The sequence below is a fragment of the Myotis nattereri genome (assembly GCF_964212035.1).
Source record: "Myotis nattereri genome assembly, chromosome: 7".
Lineage (NCBI taxonomy): Eukaryota > Metazoa > Chordata > Mammalia > Chiroptera > Vespertilionidae > Myotis > Myotis nattereri.
The window spans coordinates 37,089,279-37,106,914 of record NC_138082.1 but is presented as its reverse complement, the minus strand read 5'-3'; the positions used below and the strand labels follow the sequence as shown (position 1 = coordinate 37,106,914).

At 39.3% G+C, this 17,636-nt stretch overlaps 1 protein-coding gene across 3 annotated transcripts; it reads left to right on the top strand.

The window, feature by feature from the left end:
* Nucleotides 1-608: 608 nt before the first annotated feature.
* On the top strand, nucleotides 609-12,840 carry DUSP19 (dual specificity phosphatase 19; the record flags this gene model as incomplete). 3 transcript variants are annotated; one of them, XM_081095124.1, is made up of 4 exons in its annotated part: nucleotides 609-834; nucleotides 6,091-6,137; nucleotides 8,326-8,478; nucleotides 11,399-12,840. In XM_081095124.1, 4 exons carry the CDS (start codon nucleotides 609-611, stop codon nucleotides 11,636-11,638), a joined length of 666 nt encoding a protein of 221 aa, XP_080951250.1. The 3 variants fall into 3 exon arrangements, with proteins under 3 accessions (XP_080951250.1, XP_080951251.1, XP_080951252.1); XM_081095125.1 differs by lacking the exon at nucleotides 8,326-8,478 and having other exon boundaries at nucleotides 11,399-12,834; XM_081095126.1 differs by lacking the exon at nucleotides 11,399-12,840 and having other exon boundaries at nucleotides 8,444-8,476.
* Nucleotides 12,841-17,636: the final 4,796 nt, after the last annotated feature.

Below are 17,636 nucleotides of genomic sequence, written 5' to 3'. Positions count from 1 at the left end.
CGAATAGTTTTTAATGTAGTAAACGTTCCTCTGGGCAGTAACAGCAACAAGAGGAAGTATGAAGGACAGAGAGTGAGAAATAACTTTGAATGTCTGCTGTAGCCCCCCCGGATTAGCCTAAAAGCAGGGAGGTTTGCACTGTAAAGCGGGCGCAATACCCAGGTCAACCCCTAGCAATCACTACAAGTGACACCCGCCCACCTAGATCGAAAAATCACTGCTTTTAAAGAGCTCGAAATACCAGCCCTCTCTCTAATGAAGTCTTACACTTTGCCATTCTGCGTGACTAATTAAGCTAGCTTTAAACAGCAGCAATAAGAGAACATGAGCGGATTCCTTGAACCGACAAGGAAAAACGCAGGCTTCCCGTTGACACGGGCATCCAATCGGCGCCCGCTTCTCAAAGGCCAATCACAGTTTGTCTTACATCGAGGCGCCGGGAAAAGGCGCCGGAAGTGTCAGTCTCCCGGGCGATGCTGCCTGGTCACCGCGAGGGCTGTGCACTCCCGGGGCTGCATTCGTTACCTGAGCTCTAAGGGACAAGCAGTTCAGCCCTTCTCTGTGCTGGCTGGGTTTGCTTGTATTTGTTCCTAGTCACCGCTCATGTAATGCACTCCCTTAACCAGGAAATTAAAGCATTCTCCCGGAATAATCTCAGGAAGCAATGCACCAGGGTGACAACGCTAACTGGGAAGAAAATTATAGAAACGTGGAAAGATGCCAGAATTCATGTTGTGGAAGAAGTAGAGCCGAGCAGTGGGGGTGGTTGTGGTTATGTGCAGGATCTTAGCTTGGACCTGCAAGTTGGCGTTATTAAGCCATGGTTGCTCCTGGGTGAGTATATCGATTTGTCATTGAGTCCTTTGATCATATTATTTTATCATTATTTACCTTAATAGATTGATAGTTTGTATTATCAGCTGTCCTGCCGAAAAAGTTAAAAGGTTTCCTTTTTTGGACACGGGACTTCCCTCAACTAGCTAGAGAAGTTTCTGCCCCCATAGAAAGTATAGATTCTAGTAGCACATAGCACCTGGTATTTGAATTTTAGGAAAAACTTTCTTCCTGTTTTTCTAACTCTGGAGAATAACACATTAATGTAGAGGGGGGTATTATTATAAAAGGATATAGTTTTTAAAAATCAAATGAAAAATGCTTTTATTAGGAAAAACTTCAAGTTTGAACTTAAAGTTATAGAATAGTACTTGAAATAGTCAAGTGCTTGCTTGCCTGCTCTGCTGTTACAAACCATGAGGAAGGCATGCTTCCTGTGACCACATCTGTCCATGGTGGCTGTTTATAGAATGTGAAGGAAAAGGTGGACTTTATTTTATAGCTATGAGTCTGATGGTTTTATGACTTTTTGCATTATGGGAAATACTGATTTTTCTATACAAAGATTAGTCCACAAATAACAAACGAAGCACAGTTATAAATGTATAAACTTGTTAGCTTGGCAAGAATATGGTACAATAGTCTTAAAAAATAGTCAACAATTTTTTCAAGTTAGTTTGAATTCTTATTCATTTATGAATAGAGAAATTAAGAATTGGAAAGATTAATAATTTGTCAATTTTTATGCAGCCAAGCCATTGTGGAGTGAAAGCACTGGACTGGGAGTTAGAAATAGCCAGATACACACAGCATCTCACTCCTTTTAAAAACTCTGAAGTAGTGATCATCAGCTCCATTTTACAGATGGGATCTGGGTTTAAGATCAGTTAAGTAACCTGCACAAGGTTAAAACACTAGTATTTAATAGCTGGACATCAAGCTCAAGTCTGATTGACTCCTGCTCTCTGTGAACATAGATGACTGCCTCAGGGAGTCCAGGTTTTCAGCCCTGCTGTGCCTCTAACTTAACTAGATGAACTAGTGCAAGTCATTTATCCTCTCTGGTCCTCCTAAACGCCATCTGTAAAGCTGAAGTAACAGTATCTGCTTATCTCATAGGGTTGTTCTGAGGTTGTTGTAAAAGGGCTTTTGTGTTGTACGTGTATCTGTTTGTGTGTGGAAGATTTTTGAAACAAACCAATTGCAGTATACATATGAGTTGTGATTGTGTTGTGTATTGTATGAATTGTTAACATGAGCTATCTTTAAATTCACCAAATAAATATCTCCAACTAGTTTGTGCAGCAGTGAAAAATTAAGTGGGTTTATATAGCTAGTCTGGAAACTTCACCCAGGACTTGCACACCTACGAAAGGATATATATCCAGGCACATTTTTCAGTTATTTGGCTTCCATTGTAGTAATAATTTTTTGACATTATTGGAGAATTTTAAATTTTGCTTATTGATACTTTTTTATCTAGACGTATCCAAGGGTACAATCAAGGTAGTCTTCTCATATTGGCATTGGGATCCTTCCCAGGATCCTGGGAGAGTTCGGAAGGGGCTTGTGAAACTGGTACCTTATGTGGTCCCCTCTCTGGACCAGGAAATGGGATCTTTTCATCAGGCACAACCTCCTGTCTTCTGAGAGGAAACGGGACCTTTTCCTGCTTAGTTACAAGTGCCTCATTCCTGAGGGACCTTGGATGGTTACATCTAAAGTTCTTCCGCATGAATGATGCAGGGGTTGTTTCTGACCAGACTAGGTTTCTTTTTGGAGATGGGGGTTGTTTCTAAGTTGCCTCCAACAGCTTCTTTCACCTCTTCAAAACTACACAACTCCAATCCAGCACTACCTGCCAATTAACTTTTGTTTTTGGTGGAGAATAAAGACAATGGAGAGCTAACTATAATGCATATATTTGTATAAAATATAATCTGTCTTTCTAAAATATAAGTTTAAAATATATTTTGTCTTTTAAAAATATAACCTGTCTTTTTCAGTTAGTTCCGAAATTCAAACAAGCTTCTACCTTTCAAAAATCTCACATAGGCCTTTGAACTATCTGACAGGTTGCTAAAAGATGTTAGTGAGAATTTTTGTCCTAGGCTTTGCAGATTATATTTTTACAACTTTTTTAAGGACTTTTCTTCAATTGAACTTCATTTGTAAAAGTCGAAAATTTTGTCCTAGCTGCTGTGGCTCAGTTAGTCAGTTCCCGATCAGGGCATATGCCCAGGTTTCAGGCTCGATCACCAGTGTGGGGCATGCAGGAGGCAGCCAATCAATGATTCTCTCTCATCATTGATGTTTTTCTCTCACCCACATTCACTTTCTCTCTGAAATCAATAAAAAAAATATATTTTTAAAAAGGATACTAAATTTGTATCAACATACTCATCTTCTGGAAGTCACTTTCAAAATATGGCAGACAACTCTGAAATATAATAGACCTGTTCCTTTTGGTGTGTGTGTGTGTGTGTAATGGAAATGATCAAAGTATCCAGTTTTGATAAATATAATAATGACAGTTTAGGGTGAAAATAGGAAAGAATTTATAGTGCATGTTTCTTTCTCTCTTTCTTTTTTGTAAGGACTTGTCAAAGTAGAATTATTATTTAAAAAATGAATACATGTTAAACCATCATATTTCAATTGAATTTTTTGATCCCATTTCCCTCCTCTAGAGATGGTAAGGACTTCTGATAGAGAGCTGAGAATTTTTTAAATTATGGACTATTTCAAATGCATAGAAAATTTCAGACAATACTATAACAGGCAGTTGTGTATCCACCATTCAGCTTTAACAAATGTTAATATTTTGATAGGCTAACTTTTAAGCAAAATAAAGCTCAGTGAGGAGCCTGTGAGCTTTGTATTACCAAGAGAATATTGACCAACCAGCCCACTTACTGGCCTTTCAGCTACCTAAAACCATGTCATAGAAGCTGGCAGATTTCCCCATTAGGTAAGGTAAGAAAAACATTGTTTATGGAAATAAAACCTAATTCAGGAAAGTAAATACTTGAATAATAAATATCCTATTTTTTCATTGTATATGTTTTTTCACTTAATTTTAATGATTTATTCACTTGTAAGAATTTGCTTATTAACTAGAGTCCTTTTCCAAGTGTGGGAAATCTGGAAAGCAACTTTGACAGGAAGAAACTGTAAAAGGGTACAGTGCTAGCGGTGCACAGAATGTGGGTGGAGTTCTATAGACCAGCAGTGCTTGCTTTAATCTACTGGGTGTTCCCAAACCAGCTGGTACTAAGTCTTTTTAAAGATATTCTTTTTTAAAATTTCTAAACAAATATTTTTTTGTAAAAAATACAAATGAGCAGAAAGAAGAAAAAAATCACCTGTAACCCCACTTTTAACATTTTGTTCTGTATACTTCCTGTCCCATTTTAAGCATACATATTTTTTTGTTATTACAAAAATGGATGATGGTATATTACAACTTGCTTTTATTACCTCATATACTGGGAATATATTTCCATGCCCTATCTAATATCTGTTTATATTTCACTACACAATTGAACCATCTTTTATTTAACCCAATCCGTATTACTGGATTTTTTTTTAAAGAAACCTAGATTAAAAACAGCCTATTATTGGGTTGTTTGTTTTATTTTTGTGGTATCACAAACAATACTATGATGAACATCCTGATAGCTGATCTTTGTAACATCCAGAACTTTTAGGACAAATTCCTAGAAGTGGGAAATCACAGTCCAAGCGTATACACAGATGAATATTTTTATAGCTATCACCAAATTGTCTTTCAGAAAGTTGGAATGAGGTCCTCCCAAGTTGTTGTTTTTAAAATAAATAAATCCTATATAATAAAAGAGAAACATGGTAATTAGCCGTAACTTCGCTACCCTTCCCATTGGCTAATCAGGGCGATATGCAAATTAACTGCCAACCAAGATGGTGGCTGGCAGCCAGGCTACTGACAGGAACAGGAGGCTTGCTGCTCCAGTGACGGAGGAAGCCAGTGTTCCCCGTTCCCCACCTGCTGCTGCCGACCTCTCAGCTGCTCTCTAAGAAACATTGTTACAAATATAGAAGCTAAACAAAACCCCAGAAACCTGCTTTCAGCCGGCAGGGATCTCAGAGCTGGAGTCGCAACAAAGTTTCAAATACAGAAGGTAAACAAAGCCCAGAAACCTGCTTTCAGCAGCCGAGGTCTCAGAGCTAAAGCCAGCTCTCAGCTCCAGTGACAGCCACAGAACGTAAATAAATCCCAGAATAAAAAAAAAAAGAAAAAAGGAGAGGTTGGGAGCTTCAGTCACCTGCCAGCCTGAAAACGGTCCTCAGCCCCTCACCCAGACTGGCCAGGCACCCCAGTGGGGACCCCCACCCTGAAGGGGGTGTGACCACCTGCAAACAGCCATCATCCCCTCACCCAGGCTGGCCAGGCACCCCAGTGGGGACCCCCCCCGATCCGGGACACCCTTCAGGGCAAACCAGCCGGCCCCCACCTGTGCACCAGGCCTCTATCCTATATACTAAAAGGGTAATATGCCTCCCAGCACTGGGATCAGCGGAGCCACGAGGTCTCCTGGCCCCTGGAGCAGCGTGACGGGGGCAGAGCCTAAACCCCCTGATCGCCCTGCGGCTCTGTGTGTGACAGGGGGCAGGGCCACAACCTCCCTATCTGCTCTGCTCTGTTCGTGACTGGGGAAGGCGCCCCAACCCCCTGATTGGCCCTGCTCTGTGCCTGATAGGGGGGAGCTCCCCAACCCCCTGATTGGCCCTGCTCTGTGTGTGACAGGGTGCGGCGCCCCAACCCCCCCATGGGCCCTGCTCTGTGTGACGGGGTGGAGCTGCAACCTCCCCATCGACCCTGCCTTGAGTGTGACAGGGGGCAGCGCCCCAACCCCCCAATCGGCCCTACCCTGAGCGTGACTGAGGGTGGCATCGCAACCTCCTGATCCGCCCTGTTCTGTGCATGACAGGGGGCAGTGCCCCAACTCCCCAATCGGCCCTGCTCTGAGCCCGACCAGGAGCTGCGGGGCAGGCACCTAGGGTTTGGGCCTGCCCTCTGCCACCCAGGAGCGGGCCCAAGCCAGCAGGTCGTTATCTCCCGAGGGGTCCCAGACTGCAAGAGGGCACAGGCCAGGCTGAGGGACACCCCCCCCCCCCAGTAAATAAATAAATAAATAACAGAATTGTTGCAAAAATTGGATAAAAAGTCAGGATGATTATGTTCATGTTCAAGGTGATATGACTTATTTCTTATAGGGTCACAAGATGCTGCTCATGACCTGGATACACTGAAAAAGCACAAGGTAAAATATATATATATATCTATGTTTGCTGAGGATAGTAATACAAAGCAGAGGTGCGAAGAGCTACAGGAGAACAAAGTGTTCTGGGACCAGAAGGAACATACTACTGAACTTGCAGTCCCCTTGCCCTGAACTAAGTATGGCCTACGCTGTCACACGGGCTCAGCTGAAAAGTAATACCCTCAGAAAGGCCTACCTGACTCATGTTGCCGCCTCCCAACTCGCCGCATTGCCTCATTTGAATTCTTTCAAAGAATGTATTCTCATCTCAAAATCTTCTTTTAAGAGCAAGGGTCTTACTCCTTGCTCATGTCTGTATCTCCTGAACCTAGAAAGGGGCCTAGCACTCATTTACTTCATGGGTGAGAGGCAGGGTAGTATTCTTTTCGATACTCCCTGCCTCTCCCAAATCACTTTGTTCCACCCTCCAGTAAAAATCGTTGCTCTTGCCTGGCCGGTGTTGCTCAGTGGTTGAGCATCAACTCATGAACCAGGAAGTCATGGTTGGATTCTTGGTCAGAGCACGTGCCTGGGTTTCAGGTTCGATTTCCCAGTAAGGGGCTTGCAGGAGGCAGCTGATCAATGATTCTGATCATTAATGTTTCTACCTCTCCCTCCTCTTTCCTCTCTGAAACTAAGATGCAGCCTGACTGGTATGGCTCAGTGGTTGAGTGTCGACCTATGAACCAGGAAGTCATGGTTTGATTCCCAGTCAGGGCACATGCCTGGGTTTTGGGCTTGATCCCCAGAAGGGGGTATGGAGGAGGCAGCTGATCAATGATTCTCATCAATGATATTTCTACCTCTCTCTTCCTCTCCCTTCCTCTCTGAAATCAATAAAAAGATTTTCTTATTTATTTATTTTTTATTTATTTATTTATTTATTTTAGAAACTAAGACATATGCTAAGAAATAACAAATACAATGAATGACAAGCATGTTAGGACAAGAAACAGTGACTAATTTGTCTTGTCTGTGTAGCCTTTGGATTCTCTTAAAGGACTTTCCATGGCTCCTTCCATATGCTTGGTGGGCTCTAGGAAAGGGGCTTGAATGCATATATGGAGTAGGAGGTTGCTTATGTGAACCATCTGAAAGAAAATCTGTCATAGCCATCCCATGTTTCATCCACACTAATTCATCAGAGCCTTTGGGTTTGATATTTTTTAAAAGCTCACCAGGTGATTCTAATGTGCATCCACACTGGAGAACCATGTACTTACAAAGAGGAGATAATTATCAAAAGGGAAGTTTGTGCTGCTGACACACGTCTCTTAAGTTTTTTATGTGGACATCCATTGACTTATTAAACAAATATTTTAAGTACTTTCTGTGCCAAGGTCACTGCTCATTCACAGTGCTTATTTATAATAGTGAGTAAGCGCCCTTGCCAGTTTGGCTCACTGGGTAGAGCGTCGGCCTGTGGACTGAAGGGTGCTGAGTTTGATTCCGGTCAAGGGCACATGCCTGGGTTGTGGACTCAATCCCTAGCGGCGGGGGGCTTGCAGGAGGCAGCCGATCAGTGATTCTCTCACATCATTGATGTTTCTATCTCTCTCCCTTCCTCTCTGAAATCAATAAAAATATATTTGGGGGTGGGGGTGGCTGCGGACAGGTCAATGGGGGAAATAGGAGACTCATGTAATACTTTAAATAATAAAGAATTTAAATTTTGCCCTAACCGGTTTGGCTCAGTGGATAGAGCGTCGACCTGCAGACTGAAGGGTCCCAGGTTCAATTCCGGTCAAGGGCATGCACCTTGGCTGCGGGCACATCCCCAGCCGATCTATGTTTCTCTCTCCTCGATGTTTCTAACTCTCTCTCCCTCTCCCTTCCTCTCTGTAAAAAATCAATAAAATATATTTTTAAAAAAATTTAAATTTAAAGAAATAATAATAATAGTGAGTAAGCTAAACATTCTCCCTACCCTGGTGGAGTTTCCAATACAGTGAAGGAGACAAACAGTCTCTAAGAGGTAAGGGTTATAATGGGAAAAGTAGAGAGTGTTATGAAAATATATAGAAATAGCACCTCGGTGAGGGATGAAACATCAGATCAGGCTTTCTTGAGGAAATATTTAAGCACACGTGTGTATTCTTGTTACAATCTCAACATCCCAGCCTCTTTTTAATTAACCTACTTCATGAGAATTTTAAAAAATCATCCTTTTTTTTTCCCCCTCTTTAAGGTGACTCATATTCTCAATGTTGCATATGGAGTTGAAAATGCTTTCCTCAGTGACTTTATATATAAGAGCATTTCTATACTGGATCTGCCCGAAACCAATATCCTGTCTTATTTTCCAGAATGTTTTGAATTTATTGAACAAGCAAAAATGAAGGTAAGTTTGGTTTTGATCCAAAGTTCTTCAGAAGCAGAAATTTTAAAATATGGGTCCATTACTTAGTTTTTATTCTATTTGTAGTGAATATGTAAAGAACCATTATGAAATCTCCTCTCCAACAATATTTCATGAATTCTTACAACTATTTAGTTCTCTAATTGCTCTTTTCTCAATGATATATTCATTTTTAAAATTAATTTCTCCTCTTCCTATGCCCGTGTATATAGGTACTTAGATTTCCTCAGACAGTTTATAACCCACCTGCCACTGATCAATTTGTAAGCTACTCAAGTGGACTGTAGGATAGAGGTAGCTCTAGTCCTGTTAATGTATTTATGAAAATTAATATGCATTTATTTTTGTGGCCACAGTAGGGATTGTGAATCTGTGCATTTTAACAATAGAATTTTAAGGACTGAATGGGTATTGCTTTTCCGAGATTGTATGAAAATGCTGATAAGAAGCTGTTCATTGGGTGTCTGGCTATAGAAGACCAACTAATGGTACAATACTTAGATCTTGGTACTGGATCCAAGTCAACACGCTGACAGGCCGGGCTTCTGCTTTGGCTGTTACCCATAATTCGACTGAAATGACATCATTTTTAATCAGCATGAATTCTTACAAACTTTATATGAGATGAGTAGATGGGAATGTAGAAACACAGAGAAAAGCTAACTCTCCAGGAACACCTGATTATTAATGACAGTTAACATTAGACTCCAGTTTAATTGAATTTTGTCTAATGCTCTCCTTTCTGCCTTTTCCACCCCTTTCTCCCTCCTCTCCCTTTCTGTCTCTCTCTCAAATCAATAAAAACATATTTTTTAAAAAGTTCATTTGAAAGTTTTTATCAGATATTACACTATGATTTTAAAATATCTTTAGTCTCATCAAAATGAACTATTGTACAAAGTGACAAAAGTTTCATATGTGTATAGTGAATATTTGTGTTTTGCTTTTCTTGTACAAAAAGTTGATATCTGGAAATGACTTAAATATATATACACACTAGAGGCCTGGTGCACGAAATTCGTGCACTGGGGGGTTGGGAGAGCCTGTGCCCTCTCGCAGTCCAGGAGCCCTTGGGGAGCGAGCCTAAGTGGTCAGTTGAACATCCTTAGTGCTGCCGCAGAGGTGGGAGAGGCTCCTGCCACTGCCGCTGCACTCACCAGCCTGTGAGCCCAGCTCTGGCCAAGCAGTGCTTCCCCTGTGGGAGCACACTGACCACCAGGGGGCAGCTCCTGCATTGAGCGTCTGCCCCCTGGTGTCAGTGCGCATCATAGCAACCAGTCGTTCCACCATTCAGTCGATTTGCATATTAGCCTTTTATTATATAGGATAAGAAAACAATTGAAATTGTCTTTTTGATATGAGGATTTTCAAAATATTAACTAATTTTGTTGTGGGTCACTTGGATTTCTTGAAATGAGATGCACTTGCAAATGTGTTACAACAGATGTAGGCAAGGAATTTTGCAACAGATTTATGAATCTGAGAAAACTGCCTTGCAAATGTAAACTAAGTCAATGAGCTATAAACATAGTATTGCTAATCTATGCTTTGGGTAGAGAGTTTTTAGTTCTAAGTTTTGTTTTTTCCCCCTTCCTCTGTTTCAATCTTTTACCAAAAGAAGAATCAGGAAATTAAGTAACTAAAATGTCTAGTTCTGTAGTGTGTCCCACAGTTCACTCCATTTCATTCAGAACATTAACTTTTTAAAAGCCTGAAACAAGCCAGCCTGTATCAGTGGTGTTCCATCAGATCTATCACATTCATTATTAATGCAATATTACCCCCATCAGCATTGGTCGTACACTGTGTCTCTTTTCACTTACAAAGTATCATTTTCAAGCTACTTGAAACGTGATTCATTTATTGACCTCATGCTGGTGTCTAGTTACCTTTCCTACTTCACTTTGTCATGAGCTATTTGTGTCATTTTACTACATCATAAGTTTAGCTTATTTTTTTTAATTTTTAATATTTTCCATTACCATTTATCCCCCCTATATCCTCCCACACCTCAACCCCCCCAAGCACCAGACTGCTGTCCAACTTCCCTCCAGAATATATCTAAAGGTAGAAAATTGTTTTCCTTGCTGGTCATTTTACACAGAGATTTCCAAACTAATGCCACTATCTTTATGGGAACACTCTGTGTTCATGGAATATCTCAGGCTTTCTGTTTAGTTTATGATTATGTTTTCTTCATTAAGCTTGTATGTGTACTTTACTGGATTATTTCAGTTTAACAAAGGATACTGTTTCAGAATTCCAAAGACCTCATCAAAGCACTTCAACCCTAGCAGTTGGAAAGAGGAGGTGTTGGTTGATTGATTGATTAGTTTTTCCATTCTTTCCTTGCAATGAATTGTATTTTGATAATTGAATAAATTGATAGGATGAATATCTACATATATATAAAAGGCTAAGCGACTGGCTGACCGGCCAACTGGACAGTAGGTATGATGCGCACTGACCACCAGGGGGCAGACGCTCAACACAGAAGCTGCTGAGTGACAGCAACTTTGCAGAGTGCCCTCTTGCACTCCGGGACCCATTGGGGGATGTTGGACTGCAGGTTTTGGCCTGATCCCCGCAGGCCAGGCCAGGCCAAGGGACCCCACCTGCCAGAAGGACCCACTCACTCCGCAGATGCCCTTCAAGCCCCAGCGCCATCACAGGTGCAGCCGGCAGGGGAGGGACTGCAGGAGGTTGGCTCCAGGGTGTGTCTGGCCTGTCTCACCCACTCCTGCCCCGCCAGCCACCTTCTAATTGATTTCCTTTCAATGTGCACAAATAGGTGCACCGGGCCTCTGGTTTTTTATAATTTTTAATAATATAAGAATGTACTATTGATTTAATAACCTTTCTTAAATTAATAATGAAGAGTTTTGTTTGATTTTTATTGCAGGATGGAGTGGTTCTAGTCCATTGCAATGCAGGGGTTTCCAGGGCAGCTGCAATTGTGATAGGCTTCCTGATGAATTCTGAAGAAATCTCATTTGCCACTGCTCTTTCTTTGGTGAAAAATGCAAGGCCTTCCATATGTCCAAATGCTGGCTTCATGGAACAGCTCCGTACATACCAAGAGGGCAAAGAAAGCAATAAGTCTGACAAAATACAGGAATTAGAAGGAGACAACAATTCATGAGTTACATTCTAGCAGATGATGGACAACTAGTTTCTGAATTGGCTTCTATAACCACCTTTCCCCTTTTTGTAGACTAATAAAAACTTCCTTTTCTCTTGCCTTTTTTTTTTTTTTTAGTGAAAATGAAGGTCAATTGATTGTCCTGAGATAGCATATAAATAATTTTTAAAATTATATCATGTTTTCTTTGATATTAAGTGTGATTAAATGCTTATTTGATTTGCTAAGGGAGAATAACAATGTATTACCAATAATTGATTTCTGTAGAAGAAAAAAATGCTTAAATTTAAAAATCTGTGTTAGAGCATGGAAAGGTTAAATCAGTGATTAAAACTTTTCTATTCCAGCAACTGTATCCAGGAAGGAAAAAACTTGAAATGCTACTTGACTTACCATTTCAGAAGGAGATAAATTTCTTCATAAATAATTTAAGATTAAAAACCAATATCGTGCCCTAGCTGGTTTGGCTCAGTAGATAGAGCGTCGGCCTGCAGACTGAAGAGTTCCAGGTTCAATTCCAGTTAAGGGCACATGCCAGGGTTGCCAGCTCAATCCCCAGTAGGGGACGTGCAGGAGGCAGCCAATCAATGATTCTCTCTCACCATTGATGTTTCTATTTCTTCCTTCTTCTCTGAAATCAATAAAAATATATATATTAAAAAAACAACAACCAATACTGTAAACCTTCCAAAAGAGGTAACCAAAATGTGAAGGTTTACACAATATTTACATAGTGGATACAGTATTCACAAAATTTTTATGTCCTTTTGTACCCACTTTTTATTTTGATTTTTAAAATTAAATTATATACCCTGCATTTATTTATGTTTTTGTGTAGATTTTTTCTCTTACATTATTGTGAGCTTATGGTTCTTTAATTAGGTGATCTAGTCTCTTGCATTGTGTGTTTTTCATCTTGGGTCCCTAGCATTCTGTTTTTTGGGTCCCAGGCATAATTTTTTTATCTTCTTAGATCTGTGGAAAAACATTTAGTACTGAAAATTTGTTTTTTGATTGTCATTTGTTCAATGATCTGTTTTCTAGTTCAGTATCCTACTAGATAACGTATTTTAAGGAAACAAGGATTATGGCTTTATAAGAAATTTTAAATATATTGTTAGAAAGCCTAAAATTATTTATAATGTTACCTCTGGCCAGAGGCTTTGAATGGTTTGTTTTTTAAAAATAAAGTCTCCATATTGAAAAGGCTCACCTCCACATTATAAATTTGCTTAAAGATATTCTTTGACTTATTCAAAAAAAAATGTACTTAAAATTAATATAATTATAAAATGATTTATTCAATAGCTTTCAAGCAACCTTTCATGACTTAGAAAATATCATAGCCATTAAGATTTTATTAAGAAAGTCGGCTCTTCTTAAATACATATTCTAGAGAGCTAGTATACTGCCATATGTAAGTTGGAAAGTGCTCATTGAGCACAGCTGTGCATTTGAGAAAGTAGGCCTTCCTGTGCTGCCAGGAGCAAACAGACGTGATAAATGCAAATTATGTTTCAAGATTGCTTATAGCTTGATAAGATGCTATCACGTGCAAAACTATGAACTCTGCTTCTGTTGAGAAGCAGTATAAATGTAATCAACCTACAGTGAGTTGTCTGAAGCCAACCAAGGCAGACAGAATCCTCTTAAATATGAGACTGATGTTGTCTCTGTAGTCAGTATTGCTGAGGGTTTGCAGGGTGAACCTTTTCCATTCACATGAAAACATTTATTTAAATACATTTTCTTTTGCTAGGTGCTATTTAGTTTTCAGCCATTAAATGTTGTAACCTGAAGCCTGAATAGAACTGGTTCATAATGCGTAGTGTATTACTTATTGTCTGTATTTTGTGTGCTTAGCTGTTGCCTGTAGTGATCTGGTTATGGTGCAAGCTCATATCTTCTGTATCATCTACAGAAGTGCTTTGAGCATCTGTTTTATTTTATCTTAAATGATAGTAGTTTGCTATATCTAAAATAGATCAACAAATGTAACTCACTCTTTTAAATTAGGGGTACTATGGAAGGCAGTGATGGGAAATATGTATATAGTATGTTTATTGTGTTTCCCATGGATATAAGTCACTCTGTCACACCTGATTATTTATAAAAAGGAATGTTACCATTATAATTCTTTATCTCATGTATTATACATTTAAAAATGTATAACAAATATAGATCTGTTTTGAAGGAAAGGGAATAATATTTAAGGAGTTTTAACCTCTATTTTAAAATAGAATTTTCTACCATTTTTTAAAGGAAAGAGGAAATGAAAGTATCATTTGTTTTTAAACATTGGAAAGAAATAATAGAGCCTTCCTAGCAACTTGAGAAAGATGAGCAGAAAAATGGTACTGGGATATATGATAAAATTCTGTTTATTTTACGTTAATATTTTTTGAATGTTTTGCTGACTTTGTGCTTTAATATAAGTTTGTGATGTCACATAGTTTGAACTGAAAACCACTAAATATTTAAAATTTTGGAAAACTGAAGAAATCTTTTTCTTAAGTTCCTTTGGACAAAATTTAGACCATTATATTAACTAAAAGATTTCAGAGGATATGGAGTATAGTATTTGAAAATTGTTATTGCAGCTTGGCCTGTGTGGCTTAGTGGTTGAGCATGGACCCATGAACCAGGTCATGATTGGATTCCGGTCAGGGCTCATGCCTGGGTTGTGGGCTTGGTCTCCAGTGCAGGAGGCAGCCAATCAATGATTCTCTCTCATTGATGTTTCTCTCTCTCTCTCCCTCTCCCTTCCTCTCTCTGAAAGCAACATATTTTTCAAAGTTGATTTTTCTGCACAAAGGATCCTGAACATCTTTAATCACCCAATAGTTATTTAAGAATTTAAACCAGAAGATTTTAAAGTTTTATATTCTTGCAATACATACAATGGCATTTGCAGTTAACAAGTTTGTGGTTGTTTCCATTGATATACTTTTAAAATAATGTAAACTTTTCTATTTCAAGTGAAGCTTGACTTATTTTGTAGCTGTATTTATAATGTATTCTTTATTGTTCCCAGGTATTGAAATACTTTAATAAAATAATAAATTGTATTATTTTCCCTTAATACTTTTATTTCTTTGAGGTTATTTGTTTTAAAAGATTTAACAACTGTTGTCATATTCTGGGTTCAAATATCTGTTGACAGGACACAAAGTTATACACTTTGCAATATAAATGTTTAAGTTATAAAGATTTATTTGCTCCAGCCACTTTAAGAAATGAAAAGCTAAAGTAAGATATTATCATTGGCATTACAGTGGATAAATAGGCATTGAAAATACAATAGAACATCCTAGTATTTTAAGTCAGGAGAAGATGCTGAATTATTCTCAAGTTAAACTACTTGAAAATTCTAACCATGACATCGAGATAAGTCAGACATCATCCAGCACCACCTCCCACTTCACACATCATTACTTCTCTGACCTGCTCATTGCTCACTGCTTTCTCCCTCGCTCTCCCTGTTTTAACCAAACTGGCCTCTTGGCTGTGCATTCCTTGAAAATGCATAATCAAGGTTCCACTTCATTATCTGCTGTTCCCTCTACCTGGGACACTTTCCCCCAGAAACATCAAGTGTTACCTTCTTGGTAAAGCCTTCCCTAATCACGTTGTTTAAAATTGCTCCCATCTCTAACATTTTTATCCAGCGTTCTTGTTTTATATATGGCATAGCCCTAATTATCACCAAAATATATACTTATTGTTTTCCTCATCAAAACTTGGGCTCCCATGAGGATTTTGGTATAGATAAACATCATTTACTGTGATGTTTATCTATACCAGGTGTATCCTATAGTAGGCATTCAAAAAATTGCTTATTAGAAGGGAGGGAGGATGAAAGAAAAAAAAAATTGATGCATTCCTCCCCAGGTTATATAAGTTTTGATGTTACTTTTTCACTTTCAGTGAGTAATAAGAACCATTTAATTGAGTAAAAGATAATAGGCGAATCAGCAGCTAAACTGATGCTTCGTTTGGTATTTGGCCTGCCCCCTTTCTGCCAGTTGTTTACTGTAATAAAATGATTAGGAAAAAACATGTTTCCAAATGTAATATTTATTTTAATTTATAAAGACATAGCTTTGGTCATTATTTATAGAGATCAGATAATGCAAATTACAATTAGTGGATTTGTATATTTTGGACATTCCTACCCTCCTGCCTCAGTCTGTTTGGGCTGTTATAATGGAATACCACAGACTGGGTGACTTATAAACAACAGAAATTTATTTCTCAGAGTCTGGAGGCTGGGAAGTCCAACATCAAGGCACCAGCAGATTTGGTGTCTGGCGAGAGCCGGCTTCCTGGTTCACATATGGTAGTCTTTTTTTTTTTTTCAGGTGATCATCATAGCTAGGTTCTCTTGCCTGGTTCTAGCCAGGATCTCCAGCTAGATTCTCCACATATGGTAGTCTTGTTGCTGTGTCCTCACATGGCCGAGGAGGTGCCCTGCCCAGGGATCGAACCCACAACCTTCTTGGTGCATGAGACAACACTCCAAGCAACTAAACCTTTTTAAAAGGTACTTTTGCTTGGCTAGATAAACATTTATCTAGAAATTCCTTCATTGGTGAACCTTTCTTGCGACCTTAATTTTAAAAGGGAATTGCTGGGTGTGGTGGGCTGAATGATAGCTCTCAAAAGATGTTCCCATGCTAACCTCTGGATCCTTTATGAATGTTTGCTTACACAGCAAAGGCTCATTTATGATGTGATTATTAACTTAATCACCACTACTAGACTGGAATGTAAGATTACCTGGATTGTATGAGTAGGCTCTAAATGTAATTACTAATAATGTCCTTCTAAGAGGGAAGCAGAGGAATATTTTACTCACAAGGAAGCCATGTGATGACAGAAATAGAGGGAAGCAGTGTCAGAGACATAGATGCTACTCAGCTGGCTTTGAAGGGGGAGGACAGAGCCTCTAAGAGCCAGGAAATATGGTTAGCCTCCAGAAATTAGAAAAGGCAAGAAAACATTCTCTCCTGGAGCCAACAGAACAAACCAGTCTTGCTGACACCTTGAAATTAGTCCCATAAAACTCATTTCAGATTTCTGGCACCCAGAATTGTAAAAGATAAATTTGTTTTGGTTTGAGCTGCCAACTTTGAGGTAATTCAGTATGACCTCATCTGAACTTGATTACATCTGCCAAGACTCTATTTCCAAATAAGGTCACATTCACAGGTACTGAAGGTTAGGGCTTGAACATATCTTTTGGGGACACAGTTCAACCCATACACCTGTAAAAAAAAAAAAAAAAAAAGAGTCAATTCCTCTAAGTGGTTTTAAATTTTAATCTTTGGGAACTTTCCGTTTATCGCTGGAACTGTTATTGCCTCACTGAAATTACAAAATTCTTGCTGGACTTGGATTTCAGGAAATCCCAGAGGAAACAGTGAGGGAGGATGAGTGGGTTATTTTGAGGATAATCAGTTTGGTATGAACCAGAGAACATCCCACAATATATACATGTAGCACATCGCTTTTATAAAGTTAGCAAGTGAGTAAAACTAAGCAATTTATAGTTAGCAAGTGGGTAAAACTAAGCAATTTATTTTTGCGCGCACATAGAGAGAATATGTGTGTGTGTGTGTGTGTGATATTCGAATACGCTCTAAAGAAAAGCAGAAAGTTGGGGCGGGGAGGTTAGGACAGTCGGGATCCTATGGGGAGGATTCCGCCGTGCGGTGGGTGCCTGGCTGTTTGTTGACTGTTAGCTCCCATTATTTCCTCTCTTTTGCATTAATTACCATATTTTGTATGTAAGAAAACAGCAAGCACCAATTATGCTCTATTGTAAAATTGCGTCTATATAACACAACATTTTAAAAAATGGCATAGCGACGGTAGCAAATATGCGCGGAGAATGAGCTTCCCGCACTAAGCCCAGAAAACGACATTGGTAAGGGCACCAACTGCTTCTCCAAGCCAACTTTCCCAGGTGCTGACCGATGGCAGAGTCTTGGGGAAG